Source organism: Arachis ipaensis, chromosome B01, assembly GCF_000816755.2.
Source record: "Arachis ipaensis cultivar K30076 chromosome B01, Araip1.1, whole genome shotgun sequence".
NCBI classification, from domain to species: Eukaryota; Viridiplantae; Streptophyta; class Magnoliopsida; order Fabales; family Fabaceae; genus Arachis; species Arachis ipaensis.
The window spans coordinates 9,605,929-9,621,163 of NC_029785.2; the positions used below are offsets into that span (position 1 = coordinate 9,605,929).

General features: G+C 40.5%; 3 protein-coding genes across 6 annotated transcripts; all 3 read left to right on the forward strand.

Moving 5' to 3' along the window:
• Window positions 1,437-5,372, forward strand: LOC107623123 (pentatricopeptide repeat-containing protein At3g49710). Of its 4 annotated transcripts, none has more exons than XR_002358308.1 (3): window positions 1,437-3,950; window positions 4,272-4,975; window positions 5,275-5,372. XR_002358308.1 is itself a non-coding variant. In XM_016325349.2 (2 exons), exon 1 carries the CDS (start codon window positions 1,624-1,626, stop codon window positions 3,817-3,819), a length of 2,196 nt encoding a protein of 731 aa, XP_016180835.1. In that variant the 5' UTR covers window positions 1,437-1,623; the 3' UTR covers window positions 3,820-3,833; window positions 4,272-5,243. The 4 variants fall into 4 exon arrangements, 1 of the variants encoding a protein (XP_016180835.1); XR_002358309.1 differs by lacking the exon at window positions 5,275-5,372 and having other exon boundaries at window positions 4,272-4,764; window positions 4,840-5,243; XR_001616351.2 differs by lacking the exon at window positions 5,275-5,372 and having other exon boundaries at window positions 4,272-5,243.
• LOC107645979 lies at window positions 5,054-9,931 on the forward strand. Its single transcript, XM_016350147.1, has 4 exons — window positions 5,054-5,074; window positions 5,275-5,367; window positions 7,725-7,905; window positions 8,007-9,931. Exons 1-4 carry the CDS (start codon window positions 5,054-5,056, stop codon window positions 9,929-9,931), a joined length of 2,220 nt encoding a protein of 739 aa, XP_016205633.1.
• LOC107645970 (uncharacterized mitochondrial protein AtMg00860-like) lies at window positions 9,980-10,444 on the forward strand. Its single transcript, XM_016350139.1, has one exon. The coding sequence runs from the start codon at window positions 9,980-9,982 to the stop codon at window positions 10,442-10,444; it is 465 nt and encodes a 154-aa protein (XP_016205625.1).

A 15,235-nucleotide genomic window follows, 5' to 3' on the forward strand; every position in this document is an offset into this window, starting at 1 on the left:
GTGAATATAATATTGAATAGAAAAATGCTACTTGTACAACAAAATTCAGCCTTTAAATTTAATATTTTATTATTTTAATTTTTTAATTAATCATATTTCCTATTTTTAAGGAACTATTTTTATTTTGAATACTTATCACCGTAAAATTTGTAACCACTTGCAATACATTAATTTTTTGCAAACCAAATCATAAAACTCGTAATAACTTTTCGTATACTAACTTTTAAAAAATCAGTGAAGTTTCAAAATCAGTTAAACTCACTTTAATTATTTTTTTTATTCAAAACATTCAAAACTCATGTCAAAAACACATTTAAAATTAAATAAACAATATAAACACATTCAAAATTATGTATTAACACATCTAAATTATTGTCATTGTAGTTCTAAATTACATATTGAATACAGAAAAAATTAAACTCAAATACACATCCAAAATTATAAGAATGCATTCTAAATATTTTATCAACACATCCAAAACTCATATAAAAAAAATTTATATATGTACATAAGAACATAATTAACAACATAAACACATCCAAAATTAAGTATTGACACATCCAAATTAGGTTAACATTACAACTCTCAAATCAAACATATGAGTGCAAAAAAAAATTATAATCACAAATACATTTAAAAAAAGGAAAAAAAAAATACAGACACTTCCAATATTATACATAAATTTAAAAAAATAGAACTTTTTATTAAGCGAAAAAAAAGGGATAACATATCTTCATGAATGAACTCAACCAAATTTTTTTAGAATTTTGCAAGCAGAACTACCAGAGACAGAAGGAGTGCGACGTGGGGGAGGAGATAGGGGGAGGCGCGGGAGAAGGGGGCGGTTGTGCATGGCGCGAGGGAGGAGACCAGGGACGGGGAGGAGCCCATCGATGGAGGAGGCGCGGGGGTGTGCGCAGGAAAAGTGCGCGTCGCGGGGAGGAGCGCGTCGTCGAATGAGAAAATCGTCGCAAAAGAGTGCACAGCGCGGGAGAAGATGAAAGCAGCCACAGATGAAGAGGAGGAGGCGCTGCAGCTCTGGATCTTTACGGAGTGAAGATTTTACTAGTGATTTAAGATGGTTTAAGATTTATTTTAGAATTTTAAATTCGAAATTTTGAATTCTAACTAATTTGATTTTTGGATGTGTATTTAAATTGTAATATATTAATAATTAAATATATTAAATCTGAAACAAAAATTTAAAATTAAAATTAAAATTTTAAATTTCAGTTTTATTTAATTTGTATTTTAAATGTGTATTTAATTTTAAAAGACACTAAATCTATTTATAATTTTTAGATAAATTTGTTTTAATTTTTTTTAAATTTTTATAATAAAGAGCTGAATATTATACAACTTTTAAAAAATATCTAGTTGAATTGCTTTTAAATTTGTCTCTACTAATATGGTTAATAAAAAAATGACCAGAAAATACTGCAAAAGTTCAGGTTTCTACAATGCTGGAATGCTTTCACGCCAAACACACTGACGATATAGCATTCTCAGGAATAGGAATACTTATATTGTAATTTTTATTGTTGATATAAATTTGTTAATGTTGGTGGTGCCGTAAGTGAAAATTTTCTATAAATATGTGTGAAGAAGGGAAGCTGGACACTGATGCTTGTCTTCAACTACCACTCATGGCAACTACTAAACCCTCACACCTTCCGGAACCTTCTCAAAGCATGCATATCGGAAAGAAACCTTTTAGCAGGGAAAGCCCTTCACGCACTCTTCTTCAAATCCCACAACAACAACAATGATAACATTACCACCTACCTCTCTAACCATTTCACCATTCTCTATTCCAAATGCGGCACTCTACGCAATGCCAGAACTGCATTTGACCTCACTGAACACCCCAATGTGTTCTCCTACAATGCCATCATCAATGCCTATGCCAAACACTCCCTTCCCCACATTGCCCGCCAGCTGTTCGACCAAATTCCTCAACCGGACCTTGTTTCCTACAACACCCTCATTAGTGCGTATGCTGAGCGCGGCGACTGTGAGGAGGCACTGGGCTTGCTCCGGGTGGTCAGAGAGAAGTGCATTGCCATCGACGGGTTCACCCTCTCCGGCGTCATAGATGCTTGCTGCGGCCGTGGCGTGGGGTTGATCAGGCAGCTACATTGCTTCGTGGTGATGGGTGGGTTTCATTCTTATGCTTCTGTTAACAATGCCATCCTCACGAGTTATAGCAAGGAGGGATTCTTGGGTGAGGCGAAACGGGTGTTTCATGAGATGGGGGTTGGTGGGAGGGATGAGGTTTCTTGGAACTCGATGATAGTGGCTTGCGGGCAACACCGTGAGGGATCGGATGCGCTGGCACTGTTCTGTGAGATGGTTATGATGGGATTGGAGGTTGACATGTTCACTATGGCTAGTGTGTTGACTGCCTTTACTTCCCTCAAGGATTTGGCAGGGGGGATGCAGTTTCATGCTAAGATGATTAAGAGTGGATTCCACAGGAATACTCATGTAGGGAGTGGTTTGATTGACTTGTACTCTAAGTGTGCAGGGGGCATGTTAGAGTGCAGGAAGGTGTTTGAAGAGATTATTGCACCAGATTTGGTTCTATGGAACACAATGATTTCTGGATATTCCCAGAATGAGGACTTGTCTGAGGATGCCCTCTGTTGTTTTCGCAAGATGCAGCGTCTTGGCTTTTGTCCAGATGATTGTAGTTTCGTGTGTGTGGTTAGTGCTTGCTCTAATTTACCTCCCTCAGTAGGAAATCAAGTTCACGCGTTGACAATCAAATCCGACATCCTTTATAATCGTGTTTCGGTGAATAATGCTCTTGTTGCAATGTATTCTAAATGTGGGAATCTTCAGGATGCGAGAAAGATTTTTGATACTATGCCAGAACACAACACGGTATCACTGAATTCGATGATAGCAGGTTACGCACAACATGGCCTTGAGGCTGAGTCACTATGGCTTTTTGAACTGATGCTGCAAAAGGATATTGCCCCAAATAACATAACCTTCATATCTGTTCTTTCTGCATGCGCACACACGGGGAAAGTTGAGGAAGGTCAGAAATATTTCAATATGATGAAGGAGAAGTTTGGGTTTGAACCAGAGGCAGAACATTATTCATGCATGATAGATCTTTTGGGTCGTGCGGGCAAACTCAAGGAAGCCGAGAGGATTATTGAGACGATGCCATTTAATCCTGGCTCTATTGAATGGGCTGCTTTACTTGGAGCATGTAAGAAACATGGAAATGTGGATCTTGCAGTGAAAGCAGCCAGTGAGTTTGTCCGGATTGAACCTTATAGTGCTGTTCCATACGTGGTACTTTCTAATATGTATGCCAGTGCTGGCAGATGGGAAGAGGCTGCGACACTTAAGAAGATGATGCGTGAAAGAGGAGTGAAGAAGACACCTGGTTGTAGCTGGATTGAGATAGATAAGAAAGTGCATGTCTTCGTGGCCGAAGATACTTCACATCCAATGATAAAAAAGATTCATGAGTATATGGGAGAGATGTTAAAGAAGTTGAAACAAGCAGGTTATGTTCCTGATATAAGATGGGCATTGATGAAAGATGAAGAAGCAGTGACGGCAGAAGAGAAGGAAAGAAAGTTATTGTATCATAGTGAGAAACTGGCTGTTGCATTCGGCTTGATCTGTACTGAAGAAGGGGTGCCAATACTGGTTGTGAAGAACCTAAGAATTTGTGGTGATTGCCACAACGCCATAAAAATTATTTCAGCCATTTCTGGTAGGGAAATCACTGTTAGAGATACTCACAGGTTTCATTGCTTTAAAGAAGGACAATGTTCATGCAGAGATTATTGGTGATAATATAATCAAAGGTGCTACACTGCTACTTTACCGGGAATTTGAGTTGTTCTACCATGACTTATAGATCTACTAAGCAGCCAAGCTAAACTGAATGTTTGCAGAGCTTACTTGCAGAATCCTACTAAAGAGTTAGTTTGAACCAAGTTCTCTTGTCAATTTAGAGCTATCTCAATTTTGAACTCTTGTTTTATTAAGCCATTTTTTGTCTTAAATATTTCACCCCCTTCGTTTTCAGATACTGTGTGCACACCTTAGATATAGAGTCTTCAAACACAAATTCTGCCAGAAGAATATAAGATTAAAAAGAAAAAAGAAAAACATTGCCTTGGTTTAACAAAGCACAACTCTGAAATCTTATTAGTAATATCAAAGCATATTATGGTTTTTTCTTTGATAACTTGCACTAAGCATTCATCATAAAGCTTGGTCACTGAATTTGATGATTGCAGGTTGTACACAAGATGGTCTTGAAGCTGAACTGCGACAGCTTCTCAAACTGACGCTGCAAAATGATATTTTCTCTAAAAACATAACCTTCATATATGTTCATACACATGTGTTGGTTGGTGCAACCAAAGCATCCAATGAATTCCTACAGCAGGAACCTTATAAGGCTGCTCCCTATGGGATCCTTTAGAATATGCATGCTAATGCTGGTGAATTAGGAAGAGGCCTACAACACTTAAAGAAATACTGCAAAATAATTATCATTGACACACCCTAGTGATGGACTTCAAAGAATGGAAGAAAAATGATTATCATCCCTGAGAGTCCAAATAATCATAGCCTGCTTTCTGATTAAAATCTTGAGCCTCAAGTCTCGTCTTGTGGCACTCACCGCTGCCATCCAGATTAAATTTCACCTTGAACACCCACTTGCAACCGATAGTATGTTTACCATGAGTCAGTGAAGTAATAGTCCAAGTCCTGTTCTTCTCAAGGGTGAGTAACTCCACACTGATTGCATTTCTCCAACACTCATGCACAACATCTTGTTGATACGTCCTTGGCTTCGAGGTTGTGATTATTGCCAGGGAAAAGGCTCTACGGGTGGGAGACAGCTTCCCATAATCCACAAGGTGATGCAAACCGCATCTCTCTCAACATGATTGGTAGCTGGAACTCCCTGTCCGAAGCAGCATGCAATGATTAGGTGAGTACGAAGATATGAAGAATCATAAAGAAAAGGGATCAAAGTCATCAAAATTAGAACCAATAGTCGGTGTAAAAGATGGCAAAGTACCCTTTGCATGTAGCAATTAATTTATAAGACAAACAATGCTCATAAAATTCAACATTTCTAGACAAATATAATTCCCTTGTATTGAGATCAAATAATGTATAACCCCTTTGTACTTTATCAGAGATGATAAATGTGCCTTAACTTGAGTCTATGCAATTGTGTGGCTTTGATTTTTCTCACAATTTTAGCATTTACCTATCCGTATGCAGCTTGAGCTACAGTATGCAGCTGAAACCAATAAGCTGCACCCACCTCATGAGTATGTCCCATGGGTAGTTGTGGATGGAGAACCACTCCATGAGGTTAGTTTATAATTTTACAAATTCGTTCTTCACTATTCGAAAAAAAGAGTTGACAAATTAGTCCTTCTATTCAAAATATATACATGTCACATTATACATTTCAGAACCATTTCAGAACCAGTTTTATGGTTCATGAAACCAAATCAAAACTGGATTGAAGAGAGAAATCGGTTCTAAACCGATTTGAAAAAACAAAAACCAAATTTAAACCGGTTTTAGAATTTAAATTCGGTTTTATTTACAAACCGATTTTAAATTCAGTTTTATGTATAAAACCGGTTTTAAATTTGGTTTTTTTTTAATCCAAATCTAAAATCTGGTTTTTTTAAATCCAAATTCAAAATTCGTTTTTTTTTTTTATAAAATTCAGTTTTAAAACCAGATTTTTTAACCAAAAATTCAGTTTTAAAACCAATTTTTGAAAATCCAGTTTTAAAACCAGTTTCTTCAACCAAAAATCCAATTTTAAAACTAGTTTTTAAAAATCCAATTTTCAAACCAAATATTTTAACAAAAAATTCACTTTTAAAACCAGTTTTTAGAAATTCAATTTTCAAACCATAATTTTTTTAAAAGTAAAATTAATACTAAAGTCATTTTAAAGTATATAGGTTCATTACAACTAGAATTTGGTTCTTTATAAATCTAATGACAATAGCTAATATATATAACATTTAATCTTATTAATGGACAAGCATGCTACTATAACCATGAAAACAATGTCACTCATTTTCAACTTCACATACACGATTATTTTTTAAATTCTTTTTAGTGATACAGGTACCAAAAACAATAATCTCCTCTTAAATAATACCAAATATCATTAGTTGTGCATGCAATTGGTCAAGGCAAAAAAAAATTGTTAATAAATAATATCAGAAAAAGTTCATAGAATGAAGGCAAAGGAGATAATCATGCAACCAGAAAATAGACATTTAACATCATATTAAACACAACAAAATTAGAAGACAAGAAAAAAGAACTAAGTCGAAAAAGAGATGCCAAAACAGCAAAAATAGTTCAAACTCGGTCAAATATATGTCGAATTGATCAAATAAGAATAAACACATACAATACAATTAATATTTTGAGAAAATCAGCATTTTGACCACCCAAAGTTTCGGTTTTGAACAAAATTGCCCCCCAAAAGAAAAAAAAAACCGTTTAAATTTGGATTAGGAATTTTTTTTTCACCAATTCAGTCTTAGATTAGGATTTTTTCAATTTGGATTTTAATTTGGATATGGATTTGGATATGAATTTAAACCGTGTAAATGATTTGGATTAAAAATCCAAACTATAAAAGAGATCCAATTTGGTTTGGATTTTTTTAAATGGTTTGGTTTGGATTTGGTTTAAAATCCAATATTTGAATTTTTTTGCCCAGCCCTAATAATGTGTCTAGTAAGGGTATGGTGAGGGATAAATCTGTCCGGTTAGTGATAGATTCCTTATTGTCCCTTATGCTTAAACAATCTCATTATAGACATAATACATGATATAGTTCAATGGATAGCCTAGAAAGAAAAATATTTTTCTTAGCTCTTTTATCAAACTTCTTTCTATCATGAGCCAATGTCAATGCATATGCCAAACAACCGAACACTAATATCTGCATCTTTACCAAATAGTAAAGCAAAGGGTGTCTGATTTTTCAAAATAGGACTGGGCAACCTATCTATTATATGAACAGCTTGTCCAACTGCAAAGCTTCATAAGGTTTTTGGTAAACAAGATTGAAACATTAGAGCTCTTGTAACATTAAAAATGTGTTGATATTTTCTCTTAACAATTCCATTTTATCATAGGGTGTCAACACAAGATGTTTAGTGCAATATGCCTTGTGAATTATAATATGAAGTAATCTCAAACTCAAGCTCATTATTGGATCCAGTAACTTTAATTTGAGTTTGAAATTGGGCTTTTACATATGCAACAAAATTTTGAACCAAATTATTTGCCTCTGATTTCAGTTTCATAAAATAAACCCAAACAAATATGGTTTTATTATCTATTATTGTTAAAAAATATTTAAAACTTTGTAATGAGATCACCATATGGTATGCACCAAATTGAAACTGTTCAAACTCTTAGATTCACTGAGTGGAAAAAGAAGTTGATAGAGAGGCGCCTACTACTAACAGGTTTGGACTATGTTACAAAAGGAGAGGCAAGTAGAGGTCAAGTAGAAGTGTTTTAAGAGTTGTTAGGATATCCAGCTGGCTGATAGGTTGTTATAAATAGCTAGGTTATAGTTAGTTGAGAGAATATAGTTTTTCTGTTGTGAATTCTGTTAGAAGTTGGAGAGAATCTCTCTCTCTCTGAGCTAGTAGTTCCAGCTGTGTAAAACCTTTTAGGGTGAGCTAATTGGCCCTCCCGGTGTATCAATAAAGCTTGATCATTCTGCTATTGCTAGTCCTATCAACTGGTATCAGGAGCTTGAGGATCCCGACGCTGAATGGTGCAATCGAGATCGAGGAAAATGGAGACACGATTTGACACAATTGAATCGTGCATGGAGGAGATGTTCCGATCGATGTAGGAGACGCTACAGCGCTTCGATTCCCGAATAGATGCGTTCGAAAATCGCGCGCCTAATCGGAATGAGCGTGGTTCACTGGGATCGCACCTGGCCGCAGGCTCATCGGCCGGAAGCCGCGGCGCGCCGGAGCAATGGCGAAAGCTGGAACTTCCGATCTTCCGCGGAGACGACGCGGTGGTTTGGGTTGAACGTATGGAGCAATTCTTCTTGCTGTGCACAGTGCCAGAGGAGGAATGGCTCACAGTCGCCACCTTTGCAATGGAAGGAAGGGCATTCACGTGGTTCAGGTGGTGGGAGGCGACGGCGCCGGTGCTGCAGTGGCGGTTTTTCAGTGCGGCGCTGCTACGACATTTTCAACCGGAACGGCTACAGAGCCCTTATCAAGCGCTGCTGAAGATGAAACAGACGAACTCAGTGCGGGACTACGTTGACCAGTTCGTGCTTCACGCGCGGTCCTTCCGCGGAATTGTGCCAGAATTTCTGATGGATCTCTTCTTGAACGGGCTGAAACCAGAAGTGGGGGAAGAATGTAAACTTTTCCCATACCAGTCAGTAGACGAGTTAATAGAACTGGCTCAGAAGGTCGAAAACCGCAACGCTGCCTTGCGAGGGGTATCGGGACGCGGTAAATCACTGGCTCCCAACTTCGCCGTTGCCAATTCAACCGCCACCAAAATGGTGCACCCCACTACAGCGTCTAACTCTGCAGCAAGCAACAGCGTGGAGTCAACGACGGATCCCTTGCGACGGCGCGGATTAAGACATCTCAGCAACGAGGAATATAGAGCTAAGCGGGCCAAGGGGGAATGCTTCCTCTGTGACGAACCATACACTGCAGATCACAACTGCAAGAATAAAGAGTTCAAGCTTTTCATCATGGAGCCAGACTTTGAAGCGGATTGGTTACAGCATGAGGCAGTCCCAGAAACAGGGGAACAGGGACAATTGGAGCTCAAATTCATGAGCTTGAGTGGACATCACAAGTCAATCAAAGCCTGGGCAGAGATAAATGACCGCCGTGTATGCGTTCTCATAGATTGTGGAGCTTCGGACAACTTCGCGACACCAGAGATTATCACCGAGTTGGGCCTGAGAATTGACAACACCCCTAAGTTCCAGGTCAGGGTAGCGGACAGTACCAATAAAGGGGGACAGGGAAGGTGTTTGGGTGTCACGCTCCAATTCAAGGAAGTGGCAATCAAGGAAGACTTCTTCATCTTCCCAACTGACGAAGCGGAATTTGTCCTGGGACTGGCGTGGCTAGATAAGTTGGGAGACGTTCTCACAAACTTCAAAAAACCACGCCTTCGATTTCGGAATGGGGACAGCATGGTTATATTGCAGGGGGACCCGGAGCTGTGCTATGGAGGTATGCACCTTCAATCTGCAGTTTTGTCCATTCAGGAAGGGGGAGAAGGATTTATGGTCCAACTATGGCCCATGGCCTTGCAAGCGGCTACAGTATCGCAGGTGCCGCAGGTAATCAAATCGGTGTTAGCTTCCCATTCTAAGGTGTTTCAGACACTACCAGGGCTGCCACCACATCGTTGCCATGATCATGCCATTCCACTTATAGAAGGAGCTTCAGTTCCGAATATAAGACCTTATCGTTACCCGCACCATCAGAAAGCAGAACTAATGGTACGAGAAATGCTGGCCTCAGGGATAATTCGGCCAAGCTCCAGCCCTTACGCGAGTCCAATATTGTTGGTGAAGAAAAAGGATGTTAGCTGGAGATTTTGTGTCGATTATAGGGCGTTAAATGGTATTTTGGTGCCGGATAAATTTTCTATTCCCGTCATTGATGAGCTACTCGATGAATTAGCGGGACCTGCAGTTTTCTCTAAGCTGGATTTAAAATCGGGGTACCACCAAATTCGGATGAGGGACCAAGACATCCACAAGACCGCCTTCCGCACTCATGAGGGCCATTATGAGTTTCTAGTCATGCCCTTCGGCTTGACCAACGCCCTTAGCTCCTTCCAAGCCTTGATGAATGACATTCTTAAGCCTCTATTGTGAAAATTTGTCCTAGTCTTTTTCAATGATATCCTCATCTACAGTCAGGATATGGCTAGCCATGCCCTTCATCTCCAACAAGTTTTCCAGATTTTAGTGGAGAACCAGCTGGTGTTAAATGAGAAGAAATGCACATTCGCAGTGAGCTCGGTGGAGTACTTGGGCCACATTATCTCAGCACAAGGGGTCTTGGCGGATCCTAACAAAACCACAGCAATGCTAGAGTGGCCGGTGCCTACGGACCAACGAGCTTTACGGGGATTCTTGGGCCTTACCGGCTACTATAGGCGGTTTGTGCAAGGATATGGGGTAATCGCCAAGCTGTTAACGGAGTTGACAAAGCGAAATGCGTTTGAATGGAATGACAAGGCACAAGAGACTTTCAAGAGATTGAAGAGGCTGATGGCAGACCTACCGACTCTAGCAGTTCCGGATTTCAATCAAGACTTCGTTTGGAAACAGATGCATCGAGTGAGGGGTTGGGTGCGGTGCTGTCCCAGCAAGGCAGACCAATAGCATTCCTAAGCCAAGCACTATCTCCAAGGGCCCGACAAAAATCTGCATATGAAAGGGAGTTGATGGCCATTGTCTTCGCTGTCCAAAAGTGGCGGCATTACTTGTTGGGTCGCCATTTTATTGTTCTCACAGATCAGCGAAGTCTGAAGTTCCTCATGGACCAGCAACTCATGGACCCAACTTACTTGAAGTGGACCACTAAATTGTTAGGCTTGGATTTTGAGATCCAATACCGGCCAGGCCTTGAGAATAAGGCAGCAGATGCGTTGCCACGGCAAATGATGGCAAGGGCGATTTCAGTAGTACATATGAACCTCTGGGAAACGGTGGAAGAGGAGGTGGCTCACGACCAAGAGCTACAAAAGATTGTGATCGCCCTGCAGCAGGGGCTGGATGACTATCCAGGGTATTCCCTCCACAAGGGTCGGCTGTTTTATCAAGGGAGAGCAGTGTTGCCTGCAAATTCTTCTCAGATCCCACTTTTGCTGGCTGAGTCCCATGACAGCGGGGCGGGTGGACATTCAGGCTTCTTTCGAACCTATAAGCGGCTGGCAGCAGCGGTTCATTGGCGCGGCGTGAGGCAACAGATCAGGGATTACGTTGCGGGTTGCCACACTTGCCAGCAAAACAAGCATGCAGCGATGAAACCGGCAGGGCTGTTGCAGCCACTACCAGTTCCGTAGCGAGTTTGGGAGCACGTTACGATGAATTTTGTGGCGGCATTGCCAAAATCCAAAGGCATGGACACTATCCTAGTAGTGGTCGATCGGTTAACTAAATATGCTCACTTTATCCCCTTAGCCCATCCATTTTCAGCCAAGGAGGTGGCACTAGCCTTTATTAAAGAGGTAGTTAAACTACACGGTTCCCCAAGTCAATCATATTGGATAGGGATAGGGTGTTCATGAGTAAGTTTTGGTCTGAACTGTTCCAAGCAGCAGGGACAAAATTGAAGTACAGCACGACATTTCATCCACAAACCGATGGCCAAACCGAGGTGGTGAATCGCTGTTTGGAGACTTATTTGCGGTGCTTTGTGGGGGGCTACCCGAAGAAATGGTTGGAGTGGCTACCATGGGCGGAGTTTTGGTTTAATACCTCCTACAATGCCTCAGCCCAAACAACTCCATTTCAAGCACTTTATAGGGTGCCGGCACCTATTCTTTTTCGGGGAGAGACGTTTCCATCACATGTTGAGGAGGTAGCAGCATTGACCGCAACCAGGGATGCGGTGTTGGCAGAGTTAAAGATGCACTTGGTGTAGGCTCAGCAGCGGATGAAACAAGCAGCGGATAGGCATCGAAGGGATGTCGAGTTCAACCCATCCTCAAGGGTGCAGACTTCACCCGGTCTTCCATGTTAGCAAGTTGAAAAAGGCTGTCCCGCCGCCGCAGCAGGTAGAGACGCTTCCACCAGGGCTAGTTGAGGATGGTGAGCTGGTGATGCAGCCATCCCAGATTGTGGCATCACGAACCGCAGAGGATGGGGCCTTGGAGTATTTGGTGCGCTGGGTGGGCCTATCTCCTTGTGAGGACAGCTGGGAGCGAACGGCGACATTGCGGGCCACCTTTCCGGAGCTCCACCTTGAGGACAAGGTGGTTGTCCGAGGAGGGAGTATTGATAGAGAGGCGCCTACTACTAACAGGTTTGGACTATGTTACAAAAGGAGAGGTAAGTAGAGGTCAAGTAGAAGTGTTTTAGGAGTTGTTAGGATATCCAGCTAGCTAATAGGTTGTTATAAATAGCTAGGTTATAGTTAGTTGAGAGAATATAGTTTTTCTGTTAGAAGTTGGAGAGAATCTCTTTCTCTCTGAGCTGGTAGTTCCAGCTGTGTAGAACTTTCTAGGGTGAGCTAATTGGCCCTCCCGGTGTATCAATAAAGCTTGATCATTCTGCTATTGCTAGTCCTATCAGAAGTCTTTTTTGTTTGGCAGTAAGAATCCTCTGTAGGTGAGGTAGGAGTCCATGCTTGTGGTAACAAGTATCCACAAGATGTTTAGCTTTGTAGCAATAAGAACAAGTTTTGGAGGTGTGTTTTCATCCTTTGTCAACTCGACCTCCTCGTATTCTTCGTCCTCTGCCTCTGGGGACACTATTGACACTGCTGGCAAAATTATGCACTGAGTTTGCCAAAGCTGTAAAGTTTCTTGCCTCTAGGTCTAGTCCATTAAGTTGTCTTTCTTGTTGAGTGCGTAAAGAAAAATTTCATTGATGATTGGGACAGATTTCATCAATATTATTTGGGATCTAACATTTCCAAACTGTATATTCAATCCTCTCAAAAATTTTATTGCATATATTTTATTCTAGTCTCTCATATTTTCTAATCTTCAGTCACATCCTTGCACCTTGGAACCTTTTTTTTTATATTTGGTGTCTACCTTGGACCTGGTTTAAAACTATCAATATCTCTAACTTCCCATATTGCCTTCAATTTTGTGAAGTAATCGATAATGCTTAGATTTTTCTTGCTTTATACAATTCCTCTTCCAATTCTGCAATTCCAAGGATCGCCATGATAGTACCTGTGCCTTAAATCAGGCCATAAATCCATATCAATTTCATTCTAAGAAACACTTTGTTCAATTTTACTCAGTTGACAGATTCAGCTAAGACACCACATATGAGTTACATTTATCTCAAGCTATGTATTCGGGATCATTTTTATCCGGTTTTAGAATTGTTCCATCAATGAATCCTAATTTGTTCTTTGATTTTAATGCTAACTTCATGGACTTTGACCAAGAATTATAATTTTAAGTATTCAAGACAATCGACGCAACAGAAACTCCAGGATTCTCACCTGGATGTAGATAGTAGACACTCGACGGATCTACACGTATATTCATATTGGATCTTGTTGCATTCAACTGTAGATTTGAAAGCCAATTTAGTAAGCGAGCTAAGTTCTGAAGCTCATCAGCTGAGAACTCTTGATTTTGATTTGGATCTCAATTCATTTCTAATTCTAGATCGGAAGCTTTTTCCATTGTTGCTGATTCACAACACCGCAAGCGTCAAGGTCTGTCACTCCTCTCGAATTCTATCAATCTACCACGCTCATCGCACCATGATGAAACTGTGGTCTAGATCGAGTTTTGGAAAGAAAAGAGGGAGAGAAACTCCGAGTGAATGGAAGAAGAGCACATTCTCATCAATCGGGCTAGTTACCAATTAGGATATCAGCCAACTACTGTCATCTACAGTTAATTATTACTTTAAAACTCATTTCACTCTCCTTCTCACACTAAAAAAAGAACAACTGAAGTTCTCATCCTTCCCTTTTTTTCTCTCACGGCTTCTTCCCCAACAGCAACACTCCTCCGCGTGGCTGCCTTTGCTACCACACTACAATCGGTTCTCTACCGTCGCTGTTTGCTGCCTCGTCGAAAGTCTATGCTGTCCACCATGACTCATCTGCGTCATCTGTCATATCATGCCAGAAGAACATCGCTGCAGTGGCCTACTTCAAAGTGTTGCTGTTAGCAATTGTCGTCTTCTTGGTTTTTTTTTTTTAATCAGTTGGGGGGTGCCAAAAGGCCCAAAAGAAACAAAACTAAAGAATAATCTTAGGAAACACTACTCTTCTACTATCAGCCAGAATATGAGGAAGAAGCACAAAGGGCACTTCATCGAAGCAAGTGAGCCCTGTTTGATGGTCTTGGCCATGCTTTGGAAGAGAATCTGCACTAAAATAGCTTCTCTATAGATATGCTTGATTGTGATTGTCTGAATCTTCACTAGCAGCTCTTGAATAGAAAGAATTAGGGAGGTATTTGTGTGAACTGTGAAGTTCAATCGAGTTCTTCTGGATTAGGGAGAGCGCTACCCTTTTTTTTTTGTCAGTGTTTTGGATAACCTCCAATCCTAGGTATCCCAATGGATTGGACAACTCTCAATCCTAGATACATAACACACCCACACACTCCACACATTTACCAAATTTTCTCTTCAATTGCAATTTCTAGGATTTGAACCCTAGACATTTGAAGTGGGAAGGGGGAGATATGCCATGTGAGCTAAGGTTTATTGGCGGGAGAGCGCTACCCTTGAATCAGATTCCACATTCAGCTTTTTTTTTTTTGGTCAAGCGGATTGGACAGCCCCCAATCCTAGGCATTACACCCATGTTTCACACACTCACACAACACACTCACACACACTACCATGAGTACTATGGGTTCTTAAACAACAACCAGCCTCAGTTGGAATTTGAACCTGGTGCACCTCCTAGCAAGGCAAACATAATTGCCACTCGACCAAGCCTTGCGGTGCGATTCCACATTCAGCTTGTTGATTCCCAACTTCACAGCCATTTTAATTCCAATATATATGGCCCAAAGCTTAGCCATCGTTATGGTACAGGTTCCAATATTCATACTGAAGCCCACAAGCATTCTACCCCTGAAGTTCCTTAACAACCCGCCACATGCTCCTCTGCTTCCTAGTTGAAGAACTGATCCATCCACATTAAGTTTGATCCATCCTTCTTCCGGTGGTTCCCAACCTACTTGTTCCTTCTTGTGTAAGCTTAGAAGCTTCTTACTTTTCGCTGTTAGATTAAGAACCAGATCATAATTCTCTGTTAGAGCTTTGATCATTTGTAAAGCTTGATTGCTCTGTGTGTTCTCTCTAAAAATAAGTTCATTCCTGCACTTCCATGTTGTATTGCAGGTTGGTATGAAGGTAATGGACTATAGGTTTCCATTTTGATTTGGCGAGACTTTTTTCCAAGTTTGTCTTTATATTTGTGGATGTTTTTTTTTTTTATGTTTTGGATTTTTTTTAGGT

Excerpts from the sequence above, each read along its gene's own strand:
- LOC107623123 (XM_016325349.2), top strand. The coding sequence starts at position 1,624 with ATGCTTGTCTTCAACTACCACTCATGGCAACTACTAAACCCTCACACC.
- LOC107645979 (XM_016350147.1), top strand. The coding sequence starts at position 5,054 with ATGGCAAAGTACCCTTTGCAT. Across the intron at positions 5,075-5,274 it reads TGGCAAAGTACCCTTTGCAT|CTTGAGCTACAGTATGCAGC; the intron begins GTAGCAATTAAT and ends ATCCGTATGCAG. Across the intron at positions 5,368-7,724 it reads ATGGAGAACCACTCCATGAG|GGTGAGCTAATTGGCCCTCC; the intron begins GTTAGTTTATAA and ends AAAACCTTTTAG.
- LOC107645970 (XM_016350139.1), top strand. The coding sequence starts at position 9,980 with ATGGCTAGCCATGCCCTTCATCTCCAACAAGTTTTCCAGATTTTAGTG.